This window comes from Hyaena hyaena, unplaced genomic scaffold, assembly GCF_003009895.1.
Source record: "Hyaena hyaena isolate Hyena2069 unplaced genomic scaffold, ASM300989v1 scaffold_99, whole genome shotgun sequence".
Taxonomy (NCBI): domain Eukaryota; kingdom Metazoa; phylum Chordata; class Mammalia; order Carnivora; family Hyaenidae; genus Hyaena; species Hyaena hyaena.
Window position 1 is genome coordinate 3675601 of NW_024080731.1, and position 26557 is coordinate 3702157.

A 26557-nucleotide genomic window follows, 5' to 3' on the forward strand; every position below is an offset into this window, starting at 1 on the left:
ATAGTCCTAAATTTAGTCTACAGTAGGGACTTTTCTTCATCTTTGGAATTCAACATTGGAAGCGTATGACTCTTGTTATTTCTGCCTTTTTAAAATATTTTATTTACTTTTTGAAAGAAAGAGTGCGAGCAGGGGAGGAGCAGAAAGAGAAGGGAACAGAGGATCTGAAGCTGGCTCCATGCTGACAGCACAGAGCCTGATGCAGGCCTGGAACTCATGAACTGTGAGATCATGATCTGAGCCAAAGTCTGATTGCTCAGCCCAGGCTCCCATATTTCTGACTTTTTTTTTTTTTAAATTTACAACTATGTGCAAAATTTATGACTTTCTTCTAACTTAAATGTACTTAACTTGTGCCTCATCCAAAATCTTGTATATTTTATTCCAAAATGCTTTTCTAAGACTAAGGGATAAGAGGCTCTACATGGCTGACATGACAGTGAGGAAAGCACTTCTTGGTGACTTATCTTGAAGAGTCTATCTTTATTTAAAACATATTCTCTGTAGTTTGGGGGCCAAGAGCTACTGGCAAAAGTTCATGGGACTGCGGATCTCAGAGTGAGATACATATGTACAACCAAATCCACTTTCCTAGGTTTACTTTCAGACTGTTATTCCTTGCTTTGGGGTTTTACTTAATGTCTGACTCAATCAAATTCAGGTGATATGGCTTCATTAAAGTACAGGCCTGTATTTTCAAAGACAATGGATTGTACTAAACTCTTGAAATACACACTGTGGAACTCATTTTTTTAATGTTTTAATAATTTCTGAGAGAAAGAGACAGTATGAGCAGGCGAAGGTCAGAGAGAGAGGGAGACACAGAATCTGTAACAGGCTCCAGGCCTTGAGCTGGCTGTCAGCACAGAGCCCGACGCAAGGCTCAAACCTACGAATCGCGAGATCATGATCTGAGCCAAAGTCAGATGCTTAACTGACTAAGCCACCCAGGCGTCCCCACACTGTGGAACTCAAAGGACTGGGTTGAACCGCACTGGACTGGCAATGTTTTTGTCCGATGAATGGGGCTGTCCAGGATACACTGTATGCTACTTTCAAATAGTAGAATGCAGAGTCTTTAGTGATGTGAATGGATTACTACTGTCTGCTGCTTTTTTTTCAATGTAATAGTGAGAAATAAATTCATCTTCTTTTTCATTCATGGGGAAGACATTTTACATAGTTTATTTAGCATGAGAAGTTGTGATTGGGGAAAAAACAGTTTTAGGGATTCAGTGGCTTCTCAGCAATGTTCAGCTAGGGATGCTGACAGTATCCATCTGGTGAGAGAGAAAAAAGTCCTGATGCCATCTTTGTTGCCTGGCAACAGGATTTTGTTCTCATTTAGAGCAATCTTCATTAGTTTAAGGTAGGTAATTTTTACTGATAATTTGAGAAGCAGGAGCTTAGAGGTAAGCTACATGAATGTGATTCATGGAAGGAATAATCTCTTGTCAAACGGAAGGCAGGCTTCACAAGGCTTTTCTTTTTGAAAGTGAATAACTGTTTACAAATTGTTAATCCATCTGAAAATGAGTCTTCCAAGTCAAATACCAGCCTTTGAATCAGACATTGTCATCTTTATAGTATGATAATGTAGAAAGAACATCTGGTATTTTTTTTTTCAAATATGATTACATGAATATGTATAATTGCTTTTTAGAATATTTACTTGTACTCATTATTGTATTAGTGGTAATGTTTTCACAAGAGACTAAACACTGGGAAGTAGACTAATGATATAAAGTTGGCTTGGCCTTTGAAATGTCATCCATTCTAATCCTCCTACCTTGGGCAAGAATCACATTTAATCCACTCTTGAAAAGTGAAAATATGTTATGGTTTTGTCAGTCTCTACAATAAAAAAGAGTTCCTAAGCCCTTCCTTGATAAATCTGACTGTCTGGAAATTTGATTTTCCCCCTTTTGCCTCTAAACCCCTACATGGTGGGTCCATTGACCCCACAAAATAGTTCCCAATCCCTCTTGTGCTGTCCGTTCTAATTTCAAAAACCACAGGTGACTGTTCTCCTTGGAAAAGCATTGTCGGTAGTGAAAAGCGATGCTGAATGCTAACAGGACTGCCTTTCAGTCCTGGTGCCACACTCATGCTATAGCCATCGGCATGGCCTTGATCTTCTGCTTGCACTTTATCTCATGGCCTTTAGAAAGCTTGAAGTGAAATGAAATATGTACAAACAATGCAGCAGAGTTTCTGACCTATAGGAGCACTCAGTAAATATTTTCCTTTTCTTTTCCTTTCTTTGAATCACCTTTCATGAATATAAAGACCATCTTTTGCCTCCTGGCCTGTAGACAATCCAGATTCAAGAAAACTTGGAACATGAGAGTTCAATTTATACATGAGAAAAAGTAATCATAGAGAGTCTAATATCCCGGAGTCAACCAGCTAGTTGAGATTAGAGTGGAAACTCTCATTGCTCTGTTTTGTTCCCAGTCCTCCCTTCCTATGTCTTATCGTTATGCCTTCATTAATTCAGCATTTCTTATCTAACGTAACTGCAGGTTATTTATGAGTTTTTTACAGTTAGCGGCAGTAAGGGGCTGGTAAGGGAGGAGGATAAGACTAGAGCTCAAATTAATGGTCTGCTTCCAGGACAAAAAGTTAGGCTGCTTTGAATTAAGTATTTTAAACTGTAATCGTACCATCTCGTGAGCACAAAGATTAAATTGATTTTCTTTCACCGGTGTACATCTCACTGTTCTGCTTTCTCTCTGCTACTACCATTCAAGTTATTTATAGCACACTGTATAGATTCAGAAGTGGAGAGAATGGTTTCTTTACAAATTGCTTTTATGCCCATCATGATGCTGTGATTAATATGACTCAGCGGTACCAGGCTGCTGAATTGATTGATTTCCAGGACTTCAGCTCTCTGCATGGGCTACCAACTTCTAAATCCATATTGCTTAAACGTAGTGTTTCTAGAACCACAGTGTGTACAGAATGGGAGATTTTCGGATGCAGCAGGAGCTCTTATTGACAGAGATGGGCTTTGTGAACCTGCCACTGTGTTCTTACTCTTAATGCTCACTCACATCTAGTCTTCTTTCTGCATTGCCTTTCTTTTATGAGCCAGAACCCTGGGGTTGTCCTGGACCTCTCCCTCTGGCTCTTTGTCCATACTCAAACAATCACCGAGACCCTCTGACTCTGACTATAACTCAGATTTGATCTCATCTTCCACACCTGCTAGCCCTTCATCACCACCCACATCTAACTGACTTCTGCCCTGGATTGAGATCCCCAGTTCAGTGTTCCTGTCTGCAACTGAAGAGATTTTTGTAAAATGCAATTCTGAGCAAATCACTTCTGCTAAAACCCCCTTTTTTCCCATTGTTCCTGGGATGATATCCAAATTTCTTACCCTGGCACAAAAGCACTTTTTGATCTGCCTCTGCTCATCTCTCTGACTTTGTCTCTTGTTTGCTTCCTTGTCCACACAACACCCCTGAGCTTTGCTCTGCTGAATAGCTTGCAGTCAATCCCTTGGTGGTCTAACTTCTCAACCTTTGAACATGCTGCTATTTCTGTTTGGCATGTCTTTCCACCCTTCACACTGCCTTCCCATTAAAAGAAATGCTTTTCAGTGAGAATTCCATAAATATGTATTGAAGGACTGACCTTTTAATATCATTCTCGGGATAAGAAAATGTTGGAACAGAATTATAATTATAATGTACAGCTTTCTCTCTTCTGAGTCGTCAATTTCTCCCACTTCCTGGTTCATTTTGTGATTGCATTATTCTGTGATTTGCTATTTATTTTTTTAAGAGCTTTGACTTTAATAATGGGAACTGGAGCCTAAGCCCATGTAAGAAGTAGTAAGCAAACAATTCCTGAGCATAAAATGTCAGGGACTAGACTGTTTGGTTCTGCTGATTCAAATGATTCTCAAGCACTCAGGAAGAACCTGATTTCAACTACAGACAAAGAAGGTGTTTTCATATAATTATGTGAACAATTCTTTTTGAGAATTGCACTCATTCTCTTTTGGAAGAATTTATAATATTTTTAGTGGCAAGTGTGCCAAATGTCTATTGCTGTATTGAAAAACAAACAAACCGGGGCTCCCAGGTGGCTCAGTTGGTTGAGCATCTGACTTCGGCTCAGGTCATGATCTCAGTTTGTGAGTTTGAGCCCCGCGTCAGGCTCTTTGCTAAAAGCTTGGAGCCTAGAGCCTGCTTCGGATTTGGTGTCTTCTGTCTATGTCCCTCTCCCACTTGTGCTCTGTCGCTCAAAAATAAATAAATGTAAAAAAAAAATTAAAAACAAACAAACAAAACCAAACTACTCCAAAACCTAGCAGCTTAAAACAACAACCATATATCATGGTTTTATGGATCAGGGTTATGGGCAGCAATCAACCAAGGGTTTTAGACTGCATGTACTCCTCTTTTTTTTTTAAAAAAAAAATATGGTTTATTTATTTATTTTGTGAGAGAGAGGGCACCCGCACATAAGTTGGAGGAAGGGAAGAGAATCTTAAGGAGGTTCTGCACTGCCAGCAGAGTCCAACACAGAGCTCAAACCTACAGACAATGAGATCATAACTTGACCTGAGCTGAAACCAAGGATGGACACTTAACTGACTGAGTCACCCACATGCCCCACACTCCATGTACTCCTTACTGAGACAACTCAGACAGTATTTAGTGGTGAATGGACTGGTCTGGTGGGTCCAAGATGGCTTCACTCTCATGCCTGCGAATGGCTACAAGACTGGAGACAGTCAAGACTGTTGACGAGAGTGCCTAACAGTGGCATTTTTGGTGTAGAGGATTCAGAGTAATGGGCCATTTTACTTGGTGGCTCAGAGAGGTTCCAGAGATAGTGATCTAAAATTCTTAAGGCCAGTGCCTAGAAACAAAGAGTCACTTCTATTCTTTTCTCTTAGAGCCATCAAAAAGTAGCAGAGATTCAAATAGAGACGACATAGGTTCCACCTTTCAATAAGATGAGGCTCAAACAAATTGCAGCCGATCTAATCTCCATAGTGTGTAAATTTCAAAGTTGTGGATATAGCCTTCTGAATTGATCAATATAATTTCCCCTTGGCTCACCATTCAGAAATAATCTCTGTCAATATTTTAATGTGTATCTTGCCACGATATATATTTTTGGTCAGTGCATACTATTTACATAAAAGAATCATGTTATGCATTCTGTTTTACACATTTTCTAAATACTTTTTAAAAATTATTTCTTATCAGACATTTTTCTATGACGTTTGCGTAGCTTTGCATTAATTCTTAATATGGACTAATTTCTATTTTTGGACAGTCTTCTAAATAGCAACAGAAACAATACTGTGATGAATATCCATGATGCTTAATATTTGTGAACTTCTACAAATATTTCCTTGTATATATGCCTTAACATGGAACAACTGGGTTAAAGAGTATGTACATTTTTAGGGGTTTTATAGTTGCCAAATTGCCTTTCAGAAATGTTGTGTTGATCTGTACACACGCTAATACTTATATAACAGAAGTGATTATTTTTGATTGATGTGGGCAGTCATCTTCCTTTCACCAGCTGACTGGGCCCTAGCCTTTCTGCTAGTCTAGTGAATTCTCATGTGACTTGGTTCCCAATGTTCAGAAAAACAGAGAAATCTCTATGTTTGAACCAACAATTCTAATACAGGCTCTGTCTGTCCATGCATTTTCTCACATACAGCTCTCTCAAAACCCCCAATAAAATAAACTTGGCCATAGAACTGAATGTTGTGCAAATATTTACATAAATTTTACTCGCATTGTTGTGATTCATTACTTTTTGTTCAAAAGGCCTCATCAGAATGCAGCATCACACAGAGCTAAAGCTTGAGGTCTTACAAAGAACTTCTAAGTAGTTTTAAATGATCTGTCTCCTCATTACCTATCTGAGCGTATTCCCTGTTAATACTTTCCTCATTTCTTCTGCTTCAGTAATACTAGCTGACTAACCATTCCACAAGCACGCTAGGAAAAAGCTTACCTCAGGACCTTTGCACTTGTGTTTCTTTCTTCCTGGATTCTTTGTCCTTAGATGTCATGTGACACAGGTCCTCACTCATTTCAAGCCTTTACTTAAATGTTACCTTCTCAGGGAGGTCTTTTCTCACACGCAATCTAAAATCGCAGTTCTTCGGCATCACATCACACACCCCATCCATGTTTTCAAAAATTTTCTTAGTGCTTATCACTCCTTAACATGTCATATGTTTTATTTATGTTTTTTATTGTTTGTCTTTCTGGCTAGAATGTGAGCTCCATGACATAGGAATTGTGGTCACTTTTGTTTATTGTTCTATCCCCAGTTCTAATGATAGAACCTAACACATAATAGCTGCTCGATAAATATTTGCTAATAAGTGCAGTGTCCCACCGTTACTTCCATTTGTGAATATAAGAGACTGGGCTCACTATCTGTCACAAGGATTTTTCTTCCTCTGAGACACAGTCTGGTGATTTCTCTTCAGCCCTCCATATTCCACTTAAGAACCTCACAAGTGGTATACTTTTCTATTTCATTCTTATCCTTTTCTGACCAGGAGACATGGTTTCAATTGTCTAGGTTAGTCCTTAATATTTTTCATTTGTAAAAAGAATATTCCCTTTTCTTCCTATCTTCCTATGCAGTTGGATTAAATGCAATAGCATAAACAAAAAACATTTAGCATAACCCAGCATAATTCATATTTGAAAAAAAATGTATGTTCTCATTCCTTTTCTTTAGAGTCAGAATTTTTAGGGAAAAGTAAGTAACAGCTCACCAATGCAATAGGTGGAGAGGCAGTAGAGATACTAAAAAAAAAAAAAAAATGAAGTGTCTCCATTAGCTGTTAATGCAGCATGAATATAAATGTACCAACATAACGTTTTCTTCACAACCTTCAGTTCCCTGCCATCTTCTTCCTGGGTGTCTCTTTCTAAGATTAGGTACCTTTGGAAAGATTTCTCCAAATGAAGCATCCAGTTCTTTTCTTCAAAGAGAATGTTCTGGTTTGTTTAAATGCAGCCATTTCTCCGACTCAGTGTGACATCCAGATTTCCTGTCTTCCTAGATAACTGCTAGCCAGTTAATTATAGCCTGGGCAGTGTGAAGCAGATGTTTTAAGAACATCTTCTCAGTGGGGATTTGGGAGTCCTTAGAAGTTTGGTTCAGGGGGGCCAGCATGCCTGAGGGCTTTCCTCAACCAAAGGCCTATTTCACACCCGGACAAGCCTGAGAGGCAGGGTGACGACAGAGTCCGTGTGCATGAACCTGTGAGCACACAAGTGTGTGCTTGCCCTCCAGGTGGGTCAGTACATTCTTTGGGTCTCAGGACATTTACAGGTATACGGAGAGACAACCAAAGTTTCTTTTTTGTTTTTAATTAAAAAAAGATTTTTTTATATATTTATTTTTGACACAGAGAGAGACAGAGTATGAGTGGGGGAGGGGCAGAGAAAGAAGGAGACACAGAATCTGAAACAGGCTCCAGGCTCTGAGATGTCAGCACAGAGCTCGACGCGGGACTTGAACCCATGAACTGTGAGATCATGACCTGAGCTGAAGTCAGATGCTTAACCAACTGAGCCACCCTGGTGCCCTGAGACAACCAAAGTTTCTATAGCAACCATTATGGTCTTTCTCATCCCCCTTTTGTCCTAACTATGGCTCCCTGTGTGGAGAGTCCCAGGAAGTCATTTCATCTGAATTATCTTTTTTTTTTTCATTTCTTTTTAAAATTTATTTTTGAGAGAGAGATAGAGACAGCATGAGCAGGGGAAGGTCAGAGAAAGAGGGAGACACAGAATCTGAAGACAGGCTCCAGGCTCTGAGCTAACTGTCAGCACAGGGGCTTGAACCCACGAACCATGAGATCATGACCTGAGCTGAAGTCGGACACCCAACTGACTGAGCCACCCAGGCGCCCCTCATCTGAATTATCTTTTACATGTCACTGCCAACAGTTCTTTTCCCAAACCCCCAAATGAATATCAAACTAAAATCAATAAGATACTCAAGTTACTAATGTTCAAAGTATAAACCTACAGTATCTGTTTTAAGTACCCGAATGGAAAATCCTTTTCATTGCCCTTAAAATTGAGTCAAAGTAATCATATAGAAAGATATTCTGTTCATTTATCTTACAATCATTGATTATAACAAAACAGCAGAAGGGGAAAAGATTATAAATATGTAATCACTATACACAGATGTTTAAGAATCTCAGGAAGTATGCGTAGTGTCAACTTACTTAGGCAGGACATTCTGACCGTGCTTCGCTAACTCATTCTTGTGTCTTTAGTTAAGATTAGGTTTTATTCCCGCTTCCCCTATCCACACCCTCTCTCTCCCAGTGTTATAGGAAGACGAACAGAGTGCTGGCATCTTTCATACGAGTCCACATGAAGACGAGATGAAGCAGAGCGCAGTTAGAGTTTTGTTGTGGTTTCGTGTTTGCTTCTCTTTCAGACAGCAGGTCCTGAAGCCATCGGGAGGTTCATTTGTAGGATCTGAAGCCATCTCTTGCACGTTGCGAAGAGGCTTTATGGTGTTTAGAAATGTAGACAGTTTGAACTTGAAATGATTGGAGTGCCTCTAGTGATAAACTAAACTTGATGAGACACACTTTTAACATAGAAGATGTACTTTAGCAGCTGCTTCTCCGCCCCCCAGGTGGAAGGGGGAACATCTCCCTTCCTCGTGCGTCCTAGTAGCTTCTGCCCCTGTCGTCACCTTGCTTTGTCTGTGTATCTTCCTTTATGCACCTCACTCGACAGTGTTGCTTCCTGTCATCACACCGCTCTTGTCTCTGTCAGTTTTGGAGGACAGCTGAGGGCAGTACCGAGACCTTTTTAAAAAGGCCAAGGGGGAAATGTTACCAATCTTTCTGAGAAGGGGGCTTCCTTCCCTGCTTCGCTTGTGTTTTAGGAAGAAAGGACAGGGCTATTGCGTGATGGATGGAATGCCATTTCATAAAATACCTGTCTGGCTTTTTTATCATAGTATGAAAGTATTTGAGAATTTTTTGTTAAACATCAGAAATGTCTGCTCTGGCTACTTGCTGCTTCTCCTCAGTGGTGACCATATGGCTGAGCATCTTAAGCACTGGACTGTGACTTAGGAACTGTGTTTTAATGTTCGAGAGGCCATCTTCCGTTATTGATGCCAGCTGAGCCACCATCCATAAAATGTGAATAATAAACTGAGCTACTCTGGAAAGTAAAGAACAGTAATAAATTCTTCCCACCATGCTAAAGTGATAGAAATGTATGAAAAATTATGATGGAAGCTATAGTGGAAAGAATACATTCTGAGTCCATAGGAAGATAGATGTTTTTTAATATTTTGGATTACTCTGGATACAGTTGGTTTGGCAGGTAATCCCTTGGGGACATGTATGTGTATGTTTCTGTGTATAATATTAAGCCAGTAGTGCCAAAATTTTTCACTGTCAATACTCTTATCTGGCTCCTCCAACACACACAAATCTCATATTTAAAAGACTCTGTTAACCCCAAACTTGTGTTTACCGGTAATAACAAATGCATTTGTCCATAAAAATAACCATCTTCAGAACTTATGGATATTGTATGATAGCTGCTATTATTGTGACTATTAACAACTTGAGACCGAGAAAACTAATCTATTGTTTTTGTTAATCAATGTAGGTTAACTGTGGCTAAGTCTTTGGTCTTGATGCAATCATCAGCATACAATAATGTCCTTCCTACCTCCCTTCCTTTCTTCCTTCCTTCTTACCTGCCTGGCTGCTTATCTTTTGGAAGCTCAGAAACAGCAAGTTGAGATAAGTTTGACAAAGTTTTGTTAAATTCAGGTTCAGCTGCAAGGTCTCTAAGCAGGTGTAGTTCTTTAAAAATTAGAGTTGATATTGTTAATATATTCCCCAAATCCTTTGGATTACTTATTTTAGAGATTAAGCCATAAATAACAGAAAATATTTCACAAGTAGCTGTTATTTACCATGATAAAATGACTAGGTGAATTAAGAGAAGGCATCTTTTCTAGAGGTCTTTTAGTGTTTAACATGTGTTGTAAAATTTTCAGTCAAGGGGCGCCTGCGTAGCTCAGTCAGTTAAGCATCCTACTTCAGGTCAGGTCATGATCTCATGGCTTGTGAGTTCAAGCCCCACGTTGGGCTCTGTGCTGATAGCTCAGAGTCTGTAGCTTGCCTCAGATTCTGGATCTCCCTCTCTTTCCGCCCCTCCCTGACTCACACTTTGTCTCTCTCTGTCTCTCAAAAATAAATAAATATGAAAAATTTAAATTCTCAGTCACACAATTCTCCATTCTTCATGCCTTTTGATTTATAACCAATGACATTAGAGAGGTCTCTCTTTTCTTTAGAAGAAGCATTACAATATATGTTATTCTCAGTTTGTATCCTTAAGTTTTAAAAATGTTTATCTGGTATAGATTGCTAATATTTTCTCCATTTTTAAATAATACATTTGCACTATTTATCTATTCCTCATGCAGTTAAATTCTGTGAGAAATGGCTGGGCAGTGGGCAGAGAGAAATGCACACACTGAGGAAACATCATGATTTCAACTTGAATTATTAAATGATAAATAATATTTATTTCTCCAGAGACTGGATCTCCAATTACGGCATCATGCATCGGATTAGGTAATTCTAAAACCCCTCCTCCAGGACAAGCAGGAAAAAGTGTTCCGGGATACAACGGTGAGAAAGGATTCTGATTATTTGAAATATGTAAGGTTAATACATTTGGTATTTTTTTCTGTATCTAATACGAATGAAACTGCATAGTAGGTGTGTAAAAGCATTTGACTGAATGAATACTTTATACTAAAAATAAATGCCTTAATTTTGTTATTAGTTTGACCAAAAATAAGAAATAAGATTGCCAACTTCCAAGGACATGTGCTACGTGACTGTCATAACCAAGAAAATAATATTTATAAGGCCCATGAAGAATCTGGCTGTGAAATTAATATGTATGGAATACTTGCTAGGTGTAGAGTACTTTGCATACATCATTTCATTTAATGATGAAGCATATTTAATTTAGAGGTATCATTACCATTTTAAAGATGAGTTAGCTGGTGCCCTGAGAGACTGAATTACTTTGCTGAGGCAACATGGCTGGTTAGGTCCTGTAGACAACGTAAACCATCGTGTTTTATTTTTTTCTTTGTGTCTTTGCTTGTTTTTCTTAAAAAAGCTGCAGTTTTTTCCACTATATATGCTACCTTTCAATTTAGGAGTGGTGATAAGGCTTCTGAACCTTGTTAGCTAAAGATAAATATAAGGACTAAAGATTCTAAGTAGAAAAATCATTTCATCCATGCTGCGATTTGTGACAATGAGATACAATATATTTTAAATATTTGTTTTTAGATTGTTCATAGTGATTATAATTTCCCTTGGGCTCTACTTTCTAGTTGTATAATTTACACAACAATTCACCTAACTTTTCAAAAATTCGATTTCCTTGTTTCTAAACGCGAATAGTGCTACCACATGCTTTGTAGGGTCACTGTGTTGTGATGTAACACGGCGAAGCATTAATGCAAGCTCTTGCCAGTAAACAGACTAAACTAAGTCTCAGCTAGTAGTGTGCTGATATTTCAGAGATGCCAGAAGGGGTGACTCAATTTAGACTTACTTATTCATTTGACAGACAAGAAAATGAAGAACAGAAGTTATTTTATTTGCATAAGGTCACGCAGTTTAGCTTAATAGATTCATGAGGACCCATCTTTGGGTGACAGAATCTGGTTCTTGCATATAGTTTCTATTTGCATGTAAATTATAAAATATAGAGACGTGTCCTTGCTTCTCTAACATAACATGCTACAATAACATGCATTTTCTTTCTAGGACAATGATTAGTTAAGGAAACGTGGATCATTTGGTTTAGTCTAGCAGATGTATTTATAAAAAGACACTTAAGTTTTTTTTAGAACAGAAATAGATATTCTGTAAAGTCAGTGACTTTTCCAGGCATGAGAAGGTGAACCCAGCTTTAGTGAAATCCTCACTTTGAACAGTTCTGTCATCCCTGTTCTTTTTATTGGAAAAAAAATTCTTTGTGTTGAGCCATTTTTAGGGGTAATGTTTATGGGAGATGTTAAATACATTTCCCTTTCAGTATTTCAGTATCATTTTTATATCCAGCTATAAGAAGGAGTTGAGCTTTGATACCTCATGAAATTTCCGTACAGAAGTTTCTTGTTGCCTGTAAGCCAACAGGCAGCATGGGTTAAATGTTAGAACTGAAGTATTTATAACCAAGGAAATAATGGCTTGATGACTCATAATTTTTGTGTTTTGTGGTTAGTCAGAGATTCAGAAGCATAAGCGGTATCCACTTGGGAAAGGAAAGAAAACCATTTTTTATGTGAAAAATATCCAATGTAGTATGACAATTTCACATTCATTGAGTACCCTCCACAAACTTGTCACTTTTTTTTTTTTCCAAATAATTCTAGTAACAAACTATGAGAAAAGAATTACTCCCACTTTTTATATAGAGAAATCAAAGGGGTAATACTCGTTCAGGGGCAGAGAGTAAATTGGGATTTGGGGACAGTTAGGCATGACCTCCACCCTTAATGGCCTCACAATCTTACGAGAGGGATATTTACACCACTACTAATTGTTAGAATAGAATTTTAAAACAAAGTACTCTGGGAACACAATGAAGGGATGATTAATATTTTTCTGGGGACAATGTCCTTCTCTCATCCATCCAGTAGAATAACCTGGATGGATGAAGCTGCATACAGGACAAATTAGAGCTTAAAACATGATGATATACCTTCATTTCCAGTTTGCACTAGCAGTTGCTGAATGGGGATACAGCATTGACTTCCTAAAATCTTTCAGGATTGTAACAGCTTAGCACAGAAAGCATTGGTATAATATTTGGGAAGGTTAAATGGAACTTTAAGGCTCATAAGTGGATATTAAACCTCAAATCAGAAAAAAAGGGGTTTTCCAGGCTTTTAAGTACTTTATTTTTATTACTTGAGATATTTTTTGGTGTATTTTTGAACTTCATTTGTTTCCTTTATTTTTTGAAAAACTGGATATATTTTTAATGTTTTTGATAGAAGGATATATTGAAGCGGATATAGACATAGATTATGAAATTAACAGCATGTTTGAAATACAATGTCTATTTAATGGAGGTTCTGAAGGAAAATTTATAATCTTGTTAGGTATCCGAAGATACGCTGTTTTAATTTTTGGTGAGACAGGTTAGCATAGTTATATATGTTCCTGGTCTCATACGAATTAAAAGATACCTTTTTAAGGTACAGTTTTGAGGGTTGAGTATAGAAAATATGGAAATGTTTAAGCCTTAAGGTTATGCATTTTTATTCAAATTTATTATTTGTTTACATTTTACTTTGCAGTTATGATTTTGGATGACAACATGCAAAAACTGAAGGCTCGATGTTTAGGAAATATTGTGGTAAAGTAAGAAAAATTTGCAATGCAACTATTTAAAAGAGCAAATATTGGTATATAATATGAAGAAAAAAGTGGAGGGGCACCTGGGTGGGTCAGTAGGTTAAGCATCTGACTCCTGGTTTCGACTCAGGTCATGATCTGGCAGTTCATGAGTTTGAACCCTGTGTCAGGCTCTGTGTTGACAGTGAAGAGACTGCTTGGGATTCTCTCTCTTTCTCTCTCTCCCCCCACCCCCTGCCCTCTCCCAAAAATAAATAAATAAACTTAAAAAACTAGAATGGTTGCAGTGACATACTAAAGAGGGGGTTGGAAAGTAAGCTTGTGCATTGGGTGAGAGTTCACAGTGCCAACTCTTGTAATTGAAGCATGGAAGGCCCATAAGGTAGAACAAATTTAGATAAAATTTTTAAAAAGATAGGTCTTGCATTTTAAATAATTTTTGAGTATCAAGTAATGTGTAGGTGGTATATTTAACTTAAATACCAAATATATAAAGAAGTAAATAAAGTCTCTATACTCCCACCCTTTAATGACACAACATTAATTTTATTTCATAATAGATATGACTTTTTACTTTTTGACTAACATTTTAGATTGTTGAAACACTTCAGCTTACTCTTCTGTGTTGCCATTTTTCCTTAATCCTGTTTCACGCATATTTTGAACTTCTACTCTGCCTCTCAAAAACGTTTATACCCATGCTAGACCTCTTAGTCTTTTTTGAATATTTATGATTATAAATAATGCTGTATTGAACATCATTTTTTGTGTGGTCTTTTCTCCTTTTCTGATAATTACTATAGAATTGAAAAGATTTCTAAAAGTGTAATCGCTAGGTCAAATAGTAGCTAATATAAAATCCCTGATTTAGCAAGTACCACAATTCCTTGCTAATAACTTTCATCCTTGTCCATTTGGTAAGCAAAACTGTCAAAATTTGAAGTGAACATATTAAACATTGCTTTGATTAAATCCATGCTTTGAAATTGTTATGACAGTGGAAGCTGAAATGCAAGTAGACTAAGTTGAGGGACACACAAGAAGTGACATTGTAATGATTGATATAGGTTGCTGGAGTGCCTCTGATTAACATGATATTGGCATCTTTGCTAATACGGTTTAAGTAGTAGAATTTGGCAGAATGAACCTTTATAAAGAATATTGTATGCCAAGCCTTGAAAAGGGTTTGTTTTCTCATTTATTTAGAAGAATTCTTAGGACTTGACATCCTCAGATTGATATGAAATTGTCTGTCTCAGGTGAGGTCCTGAGCTGCAGGATACCAAATACATACCCTTACCTGGTCCCTACCCTGAACCTAAACCCTAAATCTGAGAAGAAGAGGGGAAAAAAAAAAAGGAAGATAGGATATATTTATACAATGGAGTATTACTCAGCAATAAAACAGTATGAGATCTTGTCATTTGCAATGACATGGAGGGAGGTAGAGAAAATAATTGTTTTTCTCAGGTTAAAAAAATTTTACAGGGGCGCCTGGTGGCTCAGTCGGTTAAGCGTCTGACTTTGGCTTAGGTCATGATCTCATAGTTTGTGGGTTCTAGCCCTGCATTGGGCTCTGTGCTGACAGCTAGCTCAGAGCCTGGAACCTGTTTCAGATTCTGTATCTCCCTCTCTGTTCATAATGTCTCTCTCTCTCTCTCTCTCTCTCTCTCTCTCTCTCTCTCTCAGAAATAAATAAAACACAAAAAAATTTTTAAAATTTACAATTCTGGGAAAATTAAATAAAAACAGTAACTTTAAAAAGAACGTATTTCTTCAGGTTGGGATAATAACAGAGGAGGTACACTTGATGATAACAATTCTCAGATTCTCCTGTTATCAGTAAACACTGTATTACTTTTTTTCAAGTTTAAATTTTAATACATTTTGTTGGCAAGATGGAAAAATAAAATACCGAGTATACCATTTATAGTTATATTTTTTCTGGGCCAGAATCTATATTCAGGTTGAATAGCTGGTTGAAATCTGACCTCTTGGGGGGGGGGGGGGGGGGTTAGGAGGATGGTAGAGATGGGGGATGGGATTTAAGGAATTAACAATCTGAACAAGTCGTGGGTGGATGTTTAGCTTACTTAGGAAAGTGCATGGTTTTTGAGAGCCTTTAAAAGCACTCTAGCAGCATACGTTTTTGTATAACCTCCTAACTCTATGTGAGTCATCTATTTCATAAAGCAACTCATGTAAGATCCTAGAGGTAGCATTTGATGCCAGCAGTTATACACCCTCGTGTGTTCTGTCATTCTAATTATTGGTGGCTTTCCCCTACTCGCATTAAAAAATAATAAAATGTAGCAATAGCCCACATAAACTATATTTTTTCTTGAAGCCATTAGTGTTACTTCAAGTACTTAAAAGTAAAACAACAATTGCCTTTAGTCATTCTATGGTTTAAATTGTTACCAATTCAGAATCATTTTCTTCCCTCTGCACTCCTGAACAGGGAATTTTATTACACTGATCTGGATTCTGAAATTTCTATGTGAATGGTTTGAAGATATAGTATATTACGACATGCGGCGGACTTTGATCCCTCCCTTAATAGTGAAACTAGAGGTTTGAAAAAATTATATTTATATTATTGTATTCAAAAGGTTAAAGTAAGAAAAGAAGCTCCCACCAAGATCTCTTTTTTCTTAAAGACTGGTTCTTGAAATCTGATTTTAGGAACTTCTTTTTATCTGTGAAAGCAAGGATTTCCTTCTGAAACTCACATTTCTAGAGGCCATTCTATCCTAACCTATCAACCTCAGAATTATTCGTGCATCTAAATGGCTACCCGCAGTATGAATAGAATGTTTCATATTTAACATCTACCCATAAGATTTGTGTGTGTCATTTTAAAGCTGTTCTGTGTGTTTTGAGGGGATACATTATTCATCCAGAATGTGAAATAGCCAATGAATGCTTTTTAAGAGCTCATAATAAAAATATGTTTAGTTGAATTAAGGAAGAGAAAAAAAAGCACAGATTTTTTGACTTAATGAAAGTTTTTTTTTGTTTGAAAAAAGTAGCGTGTAATTTGGGAGATAAAATTCTTTTCATGTAGACTACATTCTAGAGAAGGTCTATGATCTGAAAGCAGGCTTCTTTCCAGAGATTAGCTACATGGGCCCCCAGAAAAACTAGGTGACCTGTAAAAGGGATTATACATGGTGAGAAGGGTCCACAAAATATCTCTAAATATTATTTTATTTTATTTATTTTTAAATGTTTATTTATTTTTGAGAGAGACAGAGTGTGAGCAGGGGTGAGACAAAGAGACAGGGAGACACAGAATCTGAAGCAGGCTCCAGTCTCTGAGCTGTCAGCACAGAGACCGATGTGGGGCTTGACCTCACAAACCTTGAGATCATGACTTGAGCTGAAGTAAGACTTAACCGACTGAACCTACCCAGATGCCCCTGAGATTCTAAATTTTTAAAAAATATATTGACCCTCAAATTTGAAAAACAGAAAAAAATTAATACATATTTCATTAAATATCTTTGAAATTTAACATCCTAACAACTTCATTGTCAATTTAATCTTCATAATTTTTTCATTTCATTTGCAAACAATTTTTAGGTCTTATTTTCTTACTTGGCATAATTTCCGAGTATGTACAGTGACTGCTGAGAAATAATAGCCAACCATAAACTAAACATGGGGCTTCTTGCCAAATAATTTTAAAAGCAAAATTATAACTTTTCTTCCAGAAAAAGTTCTAGCTTCTATGGTGTATTGCTATGTTTTATTATTTGTGCAGAGATATTGGGGTGAGGCTCCCAGTAATAAGAATAATTAGGGTCTATGAGGGACTTAAACTGAGCTGGCATCCAAAGCCAGCACTGGGAGTGATCCCTGGCCAGAGATAGATGTCCACTCTCAATTATTCATGCCCATGGTTTTCTTTATTACTTTGTATAATAACGGAGTAGGAGCAGTCTGAAAGAGCAGTATTCCCTAAAGTTATTTATGTTCACTAATTATACGTAGTATAACTATTATAAGAATGCAAGGAAAATCTGCATAGAATATTTGAAATGTATGGGGCTCAACCTATGTTAAAGTAAGTCAATAAGGGAAATGACTCATTGTTTTAATCCCAAATTTGTTTGCTTTTGTAAGTACTGCTATAGCTTCTTGTTTCATTATAAACTCTGTTATGAATACTATAAATAACATTGGAAACTTTCTCTGACAGTTTCCTTAAAATCTGAAGCTATAATCATACTTCTGCCCCTTTCAAGATATTAAATGTAATGATTCATTTTATCATATTAAGATGATTCACCCTAAAATGAGAAATCATGGTATGTGGAAATGTTGAAAAGAAAGCTCTTATTCCAGTTCGTTTTTTCCACTTTCTTTGTTAACGCTTTTTAGAAATCACTGTTTTGCTCTCCTGGGGATCCTTTAACTGGAAGGTAGATATTTAAGTGATTCTTAAACTACTTCAGACTCTAGGATGTAATAAACATGAATCCAAGGCTTTTGTAGATTTCTTGCATTCATAGGATTTGCCTTTGTAGTAGAAAAGAAAACTACATGTCTGCCTGGATGTTAGAGAATTCCTTTGATTTTGAAACCTACTCCAGGCAGTTAATTTAGCAGGAAAGTTATGGTATCTGAATTGCTATGAATACAGGATGTTCATGGATTTGGGGAGGTGTTCCTGCAATTGTATCCAAAGCTCTAAAGTGCAGAAATAAAACTGAGTCAGTAATTTCTAAGCACACAGAGCAGGGCATGAAAGAAAATTTTTACTGCAATTGTCTTCCTCAGTAACACAGTGCTCACTGTTATTAAAGCCATAGGTCTCTGGCTACTGTAATGAGTAGGCAGTAGTTGATCATAACCAACTTGTACTGACTAATAAATCTTTTCCACAGTATTCAGTTTTCTAAAAAAGAAAAAAAGAAAGTCCTCTTTTATGAGGCTACATTTTCTTGGACCAGATCCAGTTGTTGCCACCAGAAGAGGGGCCTGTCCATCCCCTAGTGTGTGCCCCCACCCTATGCCCTGGGACACTGCCCCTGCAGCCAGTGGCAGGGGTATGAGGGAGCCGTATGGCATTGTGCAAGTGGCTTCTCCTCGAGTGCCTGCCGAGAAATATCTCAGCCTCCAGCTATTGACCTCTTGTCCCCTAATGCTGTTTGTTCATATCTTAACAGCTTTGCAGGAGGGATTCAGTCACTCTGCTGCTGTCTGGAGAAAGGGTTAGACAGCTTTCTTTTCATCAGTGTAGCCTTTGAGTAAAACCAAGTTTGTCCCATAATTGTAATCATGTTCCTTTTCTAAAGGTCATATACAGATTTTAGCAAGATCTTTTATTAGCCTTACATCACTATGAGGTAGACAGTGGGCCAGATGTCGTCCTCATTTTAGACATGGGCATCTAAACATCATTAGTAGTTACACAGCTGGAGCTCACATTCAAACCTCATCTTTTGTCTGTCCAAAGAGAAAGAAATTATGGCCTAATCAGTCTCTTTGTGGGAAGACAAAGAGTAGCCTCACATGAAAATCTCAAGTAAAGCCTAAAGACTCCATAGGAAATATTCAGGTGCAAAGTTGGGATCTAACCCCAGAATTCTCCAGGGAACAGTAGTTATATCTTCAGTTTACTTCTGTTACCAGGGAGACTCTTGATGGAGAAGTAAATACAGACCAGGCATATAAGAGTTTGATATTTCAGAGTGGTTAGGAATGTGTCACCATCTACAATGATGGGCATTCCCTTCCTTTCTTAGCTATTTAAGGATTTTTCAGTATATCATGCTTCCCCATCATGCACCCTCTCCACCACCACTGTCCCCTGGAATCACTTCAGTTATTTCTCTTTCCCCTTAAGAATGGTCTCTTTGGAAAGATGTTCTCTAGGGATAACTCTTGATTCACAATTGGACAGGTTGCAACAAAACTTCCCTTTTAACTCTGCTTCAAAGAGTTGGGAAAGGTGTCACAGGGTGGTAGTGTTTTATCCTGAATTTGAAGGAAGAGTACAGACACTAACTAGCAGGTGCCTCAGGATTTTCATATCTTCCTGTTTCTTCTGCCAGTCCAGCGTAGCTGTATGTTATTGTAGCTATAGAAAAAAGTTCTTTTTCGGTAAGATAACTTCAGAAGAAAAGCCCCAGTGTACCCACTGAGCCAGAAAGAAGACCTACATTTAGTAAAGAGTAATCATTTGGATATCAACAAGAAAGGCGTTAATTTAGAATTCTGCACCCCCCCCCAAAAAAAATGCTGCTCTAGCTCACATTCACCTAACTTCTGTCTGAAGCTCACTGTTTCTCTTCTTACATGTTTTAGTTCACGTATATTGTATATACCTGTTGATAACCACAGATATTCCTAATTCTGGAAACTCTTCCTTAGGGTCATTATATGGGCATCTTTCAAGGTTCCTTTTATAGGGTTCTTCTCTAATATTGAAATAACAACATGAGACTTTATTAGTGAAGAACAGATAGCATTCCCTCATTTTATCCTATTAATTAACAATTGCAATCTCATATATGCTTTCCAGCCTGTTCCTCAGTTAGACGTGAGGATAATTAAGTAGTTTTCTGGAGACATCTCAAAAATGATCAGGAAGCACATACACTATTTCCAGTAGGTCTACACCTTGGGTTATTAGGCGTTACTTAGTTTTAGGGATAAAATCTTCCCTTCCAAGGGCTCCTGCCAGTAGAGAGTTTAAGGATCTGCTGTAAAACTTGCCTGACAAATATCTTTATGTTATTTCATTAATGTGATGGAGTAGATATCATTCATGATAGTCTTTCTCCCTCTCTGTATTTTAAATACTACATTTCTTGTAGTACATAACATGCCAGGATTTTCATAGGTCTGAGACCAGAGTTTATATTTTTGTATCATTAATGTCTAATACAATCAGTGAGGAATACCAAGAATCCAACAAATATTGGTTGAAAGAAGAAAATAAATACATGAATGAATGAATGAATGAAACATAATTTCTTTGGTATTTTCTTCTCTACCTTTCATATCTTCATCATCTCTCCACTGGCTACCCATCACCCATAAACTTTAAAAAAATACAGTCTAAACTTGCTGCCTCCACTTAACTTCCTGGGTAGTTTTAATCATACCCATTGTTGCCTGCTCCACACCACTGAAATGGCAGTCCTAAGGATACTCAGAATATCTGAATCACTAAGTTCCCTGACCTCTCTTGAATCCACTTTCAGACAAAATCTATGCTTTCATTTGACCTTGTTGAACACTTAGTCATTATTAAAACTCTAATGGCTCCTAAGTTACTATTTTTTCCTAGTTCTCATACATCTCTTTTATTTTTGTTCAATGATCTTTTTTTTTTTTTGGTCATTAAAGAAAAATAACACTTGGCCTTGAATTCTCCTTCCTATTTCATGTTCGGTCCCTGGATCATATCTTTGGTATATTAATCTTAATTCTCAGGGTCTATGGATATACCCAAATTTATGCAGACCTTTCACACACTGATGAGAAATGGTATAAAAAATCCCTACTGTCCCTGTTCTTTAAAAAATTTAAACAGGTATTTAAAATTTTGTGCAAGAGCTGAAAAAGCCCAGGTCCTTAAAGTTATTTTCTGACCCTCACCCCCAGAGTATGGGTACCTATACTTTAATCCTCTAAGCTTTAATTAATTATAAAACTATAATCTATCTGTTATGAATTGTTAATACCAGGGGTAGATAAAGCAAAAGAGAAGCTTATTTAACAATATGTCCTTCTATATACATAGTTTTTAGTATGGGCAGTGTTAAGAGTCTCAGTATTTGGATAAGCATTTATGGAGCTAAGAAACACCTGGCATTATTCCTGGCATGTGCATTCTAATTTGCCTCAGACCCCACCACTCTCTGATGCCCCCAAACAGTTCCCAAATGTCAGTTAACCTTTATTATCACAGTTATCTTTTAAAAAAAAAAAGTATAGTTTAGAGTATAGTTTAAAAATATCACCAAGAGAGACATACAGGATTATATAACATGATATATTTAGGGGGAAACAACTAAAAATGATTTATTTGATATGTAAGCAGAATCCCTTTCTATCAAGGTTATTGTTGGTATTGCTTATTTTATATATAGTCGGCCTCACTGACTAATGCTATCTCTTCTGGCCTGTAGTGGCTTTTGATTTGATATCTACCATCCCTTCTTGGTGTCCTCTTCACCTCTTTATCCTCAGCTTCCTGAAAATGATGCTAAATTGAATGTGTTTTGGTGGCTGCTCTATCCATATTTTCTTTCCATGTTTACTATTCAATGATGTACCCTTGTCTGTAAAATATTAACAATAAAAACACACTGATGAAGTGATATTATATACATAATGACTTGGAATTGATGTAACAAAGTCTGTTTGAAGGACCTGAAGGGATCATCTGCCTCTGCCTGCCCCCTGCACTCAGGCTTAGTAATGAACAGCAAGAGTAACAACAGCAGAATCTCTGTAGTTTTCTTTACGGATTACAGAATGCTTTCACATGCATTTTTATGTCATTAAATGAGGTACGGAAATGCAGTTGTTGAGTTTTTCATCCATCTTAAAATAATACAAAATGAAGCCCTCGCCAGGGAGGACCTACCTGGAGGCTGGAGAGAATGGGGCTGGGCGATTACAGCTGGGCTCCTGATGCCACTTGTAACAGCACTTTCTGTCTCATTGAATGTGAGAATACAGTTCGGTGCCTCAGATGCCTAATACTGGGGTGGCGGATGCGTGACATTGCCTCATGTGGACAGTAGCCATGTCTACTTTGTTTTCAGTTTTCTCAGCATCCATACTGTACAGTCCCTGCTTCATTATGTGTTTTTAGTGTGTGAGTATGGACAGGGAAGGATTTTCAGAATCCTTACATTTTACAGTATCTAAATCTCCGAACTTTAAAGCATTGTATCCAGAAAAGAATTTGAGTGGTTATTTTTGTTAGGTGGAACTTCTTACAGGGAACCAGTCTAACATTGACGTGTTAGAAAGATGGACAGGGGTGCCTGGGTGGCTCAGTTGGTTAAATGTCTGCCTTTGACTCAGGTCATGATCTCGCTGTTTGTGAGTTCGAGCCACACATTGGGCTCTGTGCTGACAGCTAGCTCAGAGCCTGGAGCCTGCTTCAGATTCTGTGTCTCCCCCTCTCTCTGCTCCTCCCCCACTCACACTCTGTCTCTTTCTCTCTCTCAAAAATAAATAAAACATTAAAAATTTAAAAAAAGATAGCTATGGATTAAACCTTGCATGTATAAAACACCTGTTTGTTACTATGGAGGAAAGCAGGAAATATAAGAGCAAGTTAGTTGGAAAGAAGAGGTGTAGTCAACTTTATATTTTATATTCTCAAATATCTCTATGTGTTCATAGGATGAGAAATCACAGAGGTTGGGATGGTTATGAAAAAGGAAGAACAGAGGGCATAGTGAGAGGGAATTCCCTAAGCAGAAGGCAGCTTGATTGTGAAGATAAGATTGTTCATGGAGTGTTTAATTGGAGCATTTCATCACACAAACACACACGGGTGGCAGTTGGGACCTTGGTACTTCAAAAAAAAAAAAAAGAAAAGAAAAGAATTTATTTGCCTATGGTGGAAGTATATTTGTCTTAAAAAGTAATTCAGTGATGCATTTTTTATTCCTTTTTGCAGATGTTATGCTTCTTATTGAAACAGTGATTGCTGCTAATATCTATTTGAATGCCAACTGCACATGCCTTGGTGGCCTTTGCAGAAACTACAGTCATCCCTCAATGCTGCTGCTACTTCAGCCTCTGTTAGACATGATCTATCCAGCAGATTTAGGGATTGTTCTTCAGTGTGGGATTTGACTTGCAATTATCCATCACACTAGAAAATTATTCTACTCAATCTATCTTTATTATCACTTTGATCATAATTCTGACTGCTTTGTTTTTGTATAAGGTTGCCATTACCACCTGGTGCTTTTTCAGGACTCTGGAAGAATCAGGAAGCATTCAAGCATTTATACTTTGAAAAATTTCCTGTAAGAACTTTATTATACTTTAAAAAAAATCTCCCAGAATACTTCTTTGTAGTTCTTGCCATTTAAATTTAAGCAACTCTGTCCTAGAATCATAGATAATACTACAACTGTTAAAGTTTATCTGGACCAAGTTCTAGATCTCAGAAATAAGAATGTCCAAAGCATAATTATCTAAATGCGTCATTTTTAGATTTATTTTCTCAGTCTGTGGACATTTCTCTGGAATCAAATCTGTGGATTTATTTTTCTCAGTCTGTGGAAATTTCTCAGTTTCTCTTAGCACATTTTCCTGACATTTAGCAGCCCTCAATATCACGAAAGTTTCTATTAAGTTAAAAAGTCGGGGGCCATCTGTATTCTTTCCTACATTGAGTTCCTCTGCAGAGTGAAAGCACCTGATGAGAATTGTACACTATCACTAGGACCCCTTCACCCCTTCACAGCTGGTTATGTGAGCAAAGTTCATTCGGGTGGCCCCCAAGTTGTATTTTTCCATCCCTTTACCTATTTTTGACATTTTGTTCCTGAATGCTCTCCTAGCTTTTTATTCGAAACTCCCATTTTTAAAATATGCTAGAGACGGTGTTTTCCCAGCACAAGCTCCAGTGCCCTGGATAACGAAAAGTGTTCTCCTACTTTCTATTTTGTCATTTCTACCTGTTTGTCCATATCATCGTGATGTGTTTTGGGTTTATAACAGCACTTTACTGACAATCCACGTCAGGTCCCACCATCATATTGCTGCTGTCCTTTCACCTCTCTTTCTTTCCCTGAGACATCCTTGGTCCTCATTATGCATTAGGTGAAAAAAAATGTTTGGTCATAATTTCATATATAAAAAAAAGCAAGTCTCAGTATTTAGCATTTTATCTTTATTATTTGTGAGTGAAGGACAGATAACCTAATCAACCAGACAAATGACAAGATTAAAATAGCTTCCTTTAGAAGGAGATCTGGAGTCAAATGACCTCAGTAGCTAAGATTAAACATGCCCCAAAGGACTGTGGCAGCGAAGATTTGTCAGTAGGGTTGACTCCAGTCAGCCCAATCTATCTGCCTGATGGGCCACTGTGAAGTCATCGGAGTTCTGATATGAATAATTCCACCGACAATGGCAAATAAGATGTGCATGTGGTTTTAACATGATCACCTTTAACACTGAAAGCTCCTTCAAAATCTTAGTTTATGGTTAAACTGTATGGAGTGACTCCACACTCTTGCCTTGTTATCCTGACCTCACACTACTCATCTAAGGGCTTGGCCACACTACAACAGGGTTGAGTACCTTACCTGTAGTTTAGAAATCATGGAGCTGAAAACTGAACATAAAATCTGATTCCAGAGTCCATTCTCTTTAACCGTACTCTAGGTTTTCTTTCCAGTAGAAATCGTAGTAAGAGCTGACCACTACAGAGGGCTTCTGATGTGCCAGAGTTGCCTTACTGATATAAACCATCTCATTTATGCTTTACAGAAGGCATATAGGGTATAGTTCCCTATCCTGTTTAACAGATGAGTATACTGAGTCTCAGAAAGACCAAGAAACCAAATAGTGACTCATCTGGGTTGTTCCGAAAGCCTGTGCTCATTAATGTAAGAATCAAGAAAACTGAAAAGCATTAGAAGTAATATTTCTTTCTTCTTCTTCTTCTTTATTCGTCATTCTATTGTGATTTTCTGGGTCAGTGAAGATGTGTTGCTACTTTGAGTTGATTAAAAATTATACTTCAAAAAAAATTATTCTTCATCCTTATTATATTTCACGGAAGCTCGAGTCCAATCCAAATTCATGTTAACAAACTAAGTGCTATATTTTCTAATTATTCATAGAGAGCTTTAAAGCTTTTAAAAATTACTATAATTAATGAAGAAATCTATCAAAGAATTATTTTCCAATACCAAGGTACATTGGATATATTGAGCTATTACTTCTTCATTAAAAAAAATTGAGTTCATAGACTTTAAAATTCAAAAGGAATTTTATTCCATAGTCTATGATTGGAAAAAGTCAAATGCACTGAGTAAATCCATTTCTATCACATGTTATATTATACCAAGCTTAAATGATTGCCTTACCTAGCAACACATGCTAATAGACATTATTGATTCTTATTTACAGGGATACTATGACACCATGGATGCTGGTTACATGGATGAAGAAGGCTATTTATATGTTATGTCTCGAGTTGATGACGTGATAAATGTTGCAGGCCACAGAATTTCTGCTGGTGCTATTGAAGAGGTATTGATAAATATTGGTTTACTATTCCAGGTAGTATTTAGAGACAGAGCTGAACTGAAGTTAATATTGAGGTCAAGTCACTGTACCTGGAAAATTACTATGCCCTTCATTGGAAGCAGAGGCTAGATTACTCTAATATTTCTCTTACCTCATTTCCTCTTGTGTAAATCTTCATGTTCTCCACACTCCCTGATCTCTGCCTAGGTAGTAGTGAGGAATTTTAAGAATATATACGTGTTATTTATAGGAGAGCCTATGTTTTTTTTTTTTTAAGTTTTTTAACAGTTATTTATTTTTGAGAGAGAGAGACAGAGCATGAACAGGGGAGGGACAGAAAGGGAGATACAGAATCTGAAGCAGGCTCCAGACTCTGAGCTGTCAGCACAGAGCCCAACATGGAACTCCAACTCATGAACCATGAGATCATGACCTGAGCTGAAGTTGGTTGTTTAATCGACTTAGCCACCCAGGCGCCCAGCTAGAAGGACCACCTATATATTTTTGCTTCTTGATAGCCTCTATATCTTGATTTTTCTCTTGCTTGATAACCAGGTTGCATATAGGCTTTAAGGGATATGAGATTTTTTAGACATTTTATTCTACTCTTAAATCCTGAGAATTTTCTTCCAATGTAAACACATTGTCACAAAGTTCCCAGAAGAGTTTTTTTAATGTTTTTTTATTTTTACATTTACGTAGAGTAAAATCCACTTTATTGTTGTACAATACTATGAGTTTTTATCTTTGTGTTGATTCATGAGACCATCACCACAGACAGGAGAGAGAAAAATGTCAACACTGCCAAAGAAGTCTGTCATAAATTGTCTTTGTATTCTG

General features: G+C 37.3%; 1 protein-coding gene across 4 annotated transcripts in view; it reads left to right on the top strand.

Annotated features, from left to right (window-relative positions):
- ACSS3 (acyl-CoA synthetase short chain family member 3) overlaps positions 1 to 26557 on the top strand; it is a 160714-nt gene that overhangs the window by 117633 nt on the left and 16524 nt on the right. For all 4 annotated transcript variants that reach the window (XM_039235553.1, XM_039235555.1, XM_039235552.1 and 1 more), the window contains exons 10-13: positions 10610 to 10705; positions 13408 to 13471; positions 23397 to 23478; positions 25598 to 25720. In XM_039235553.1, the coding sequence (XP_039091484.1) occupies positions 10610 to 10705; positions 13408 to 13471; positions 23397 to 23478; positions 25598 to 25720 (365 nt within the window). The remainder of the gene's footprint in view (positions 1 to 10609; positions 10706 to 13407; positions 13472 to 23396; positions 23479 to 25597; positions 25721 to 26557) is intronic.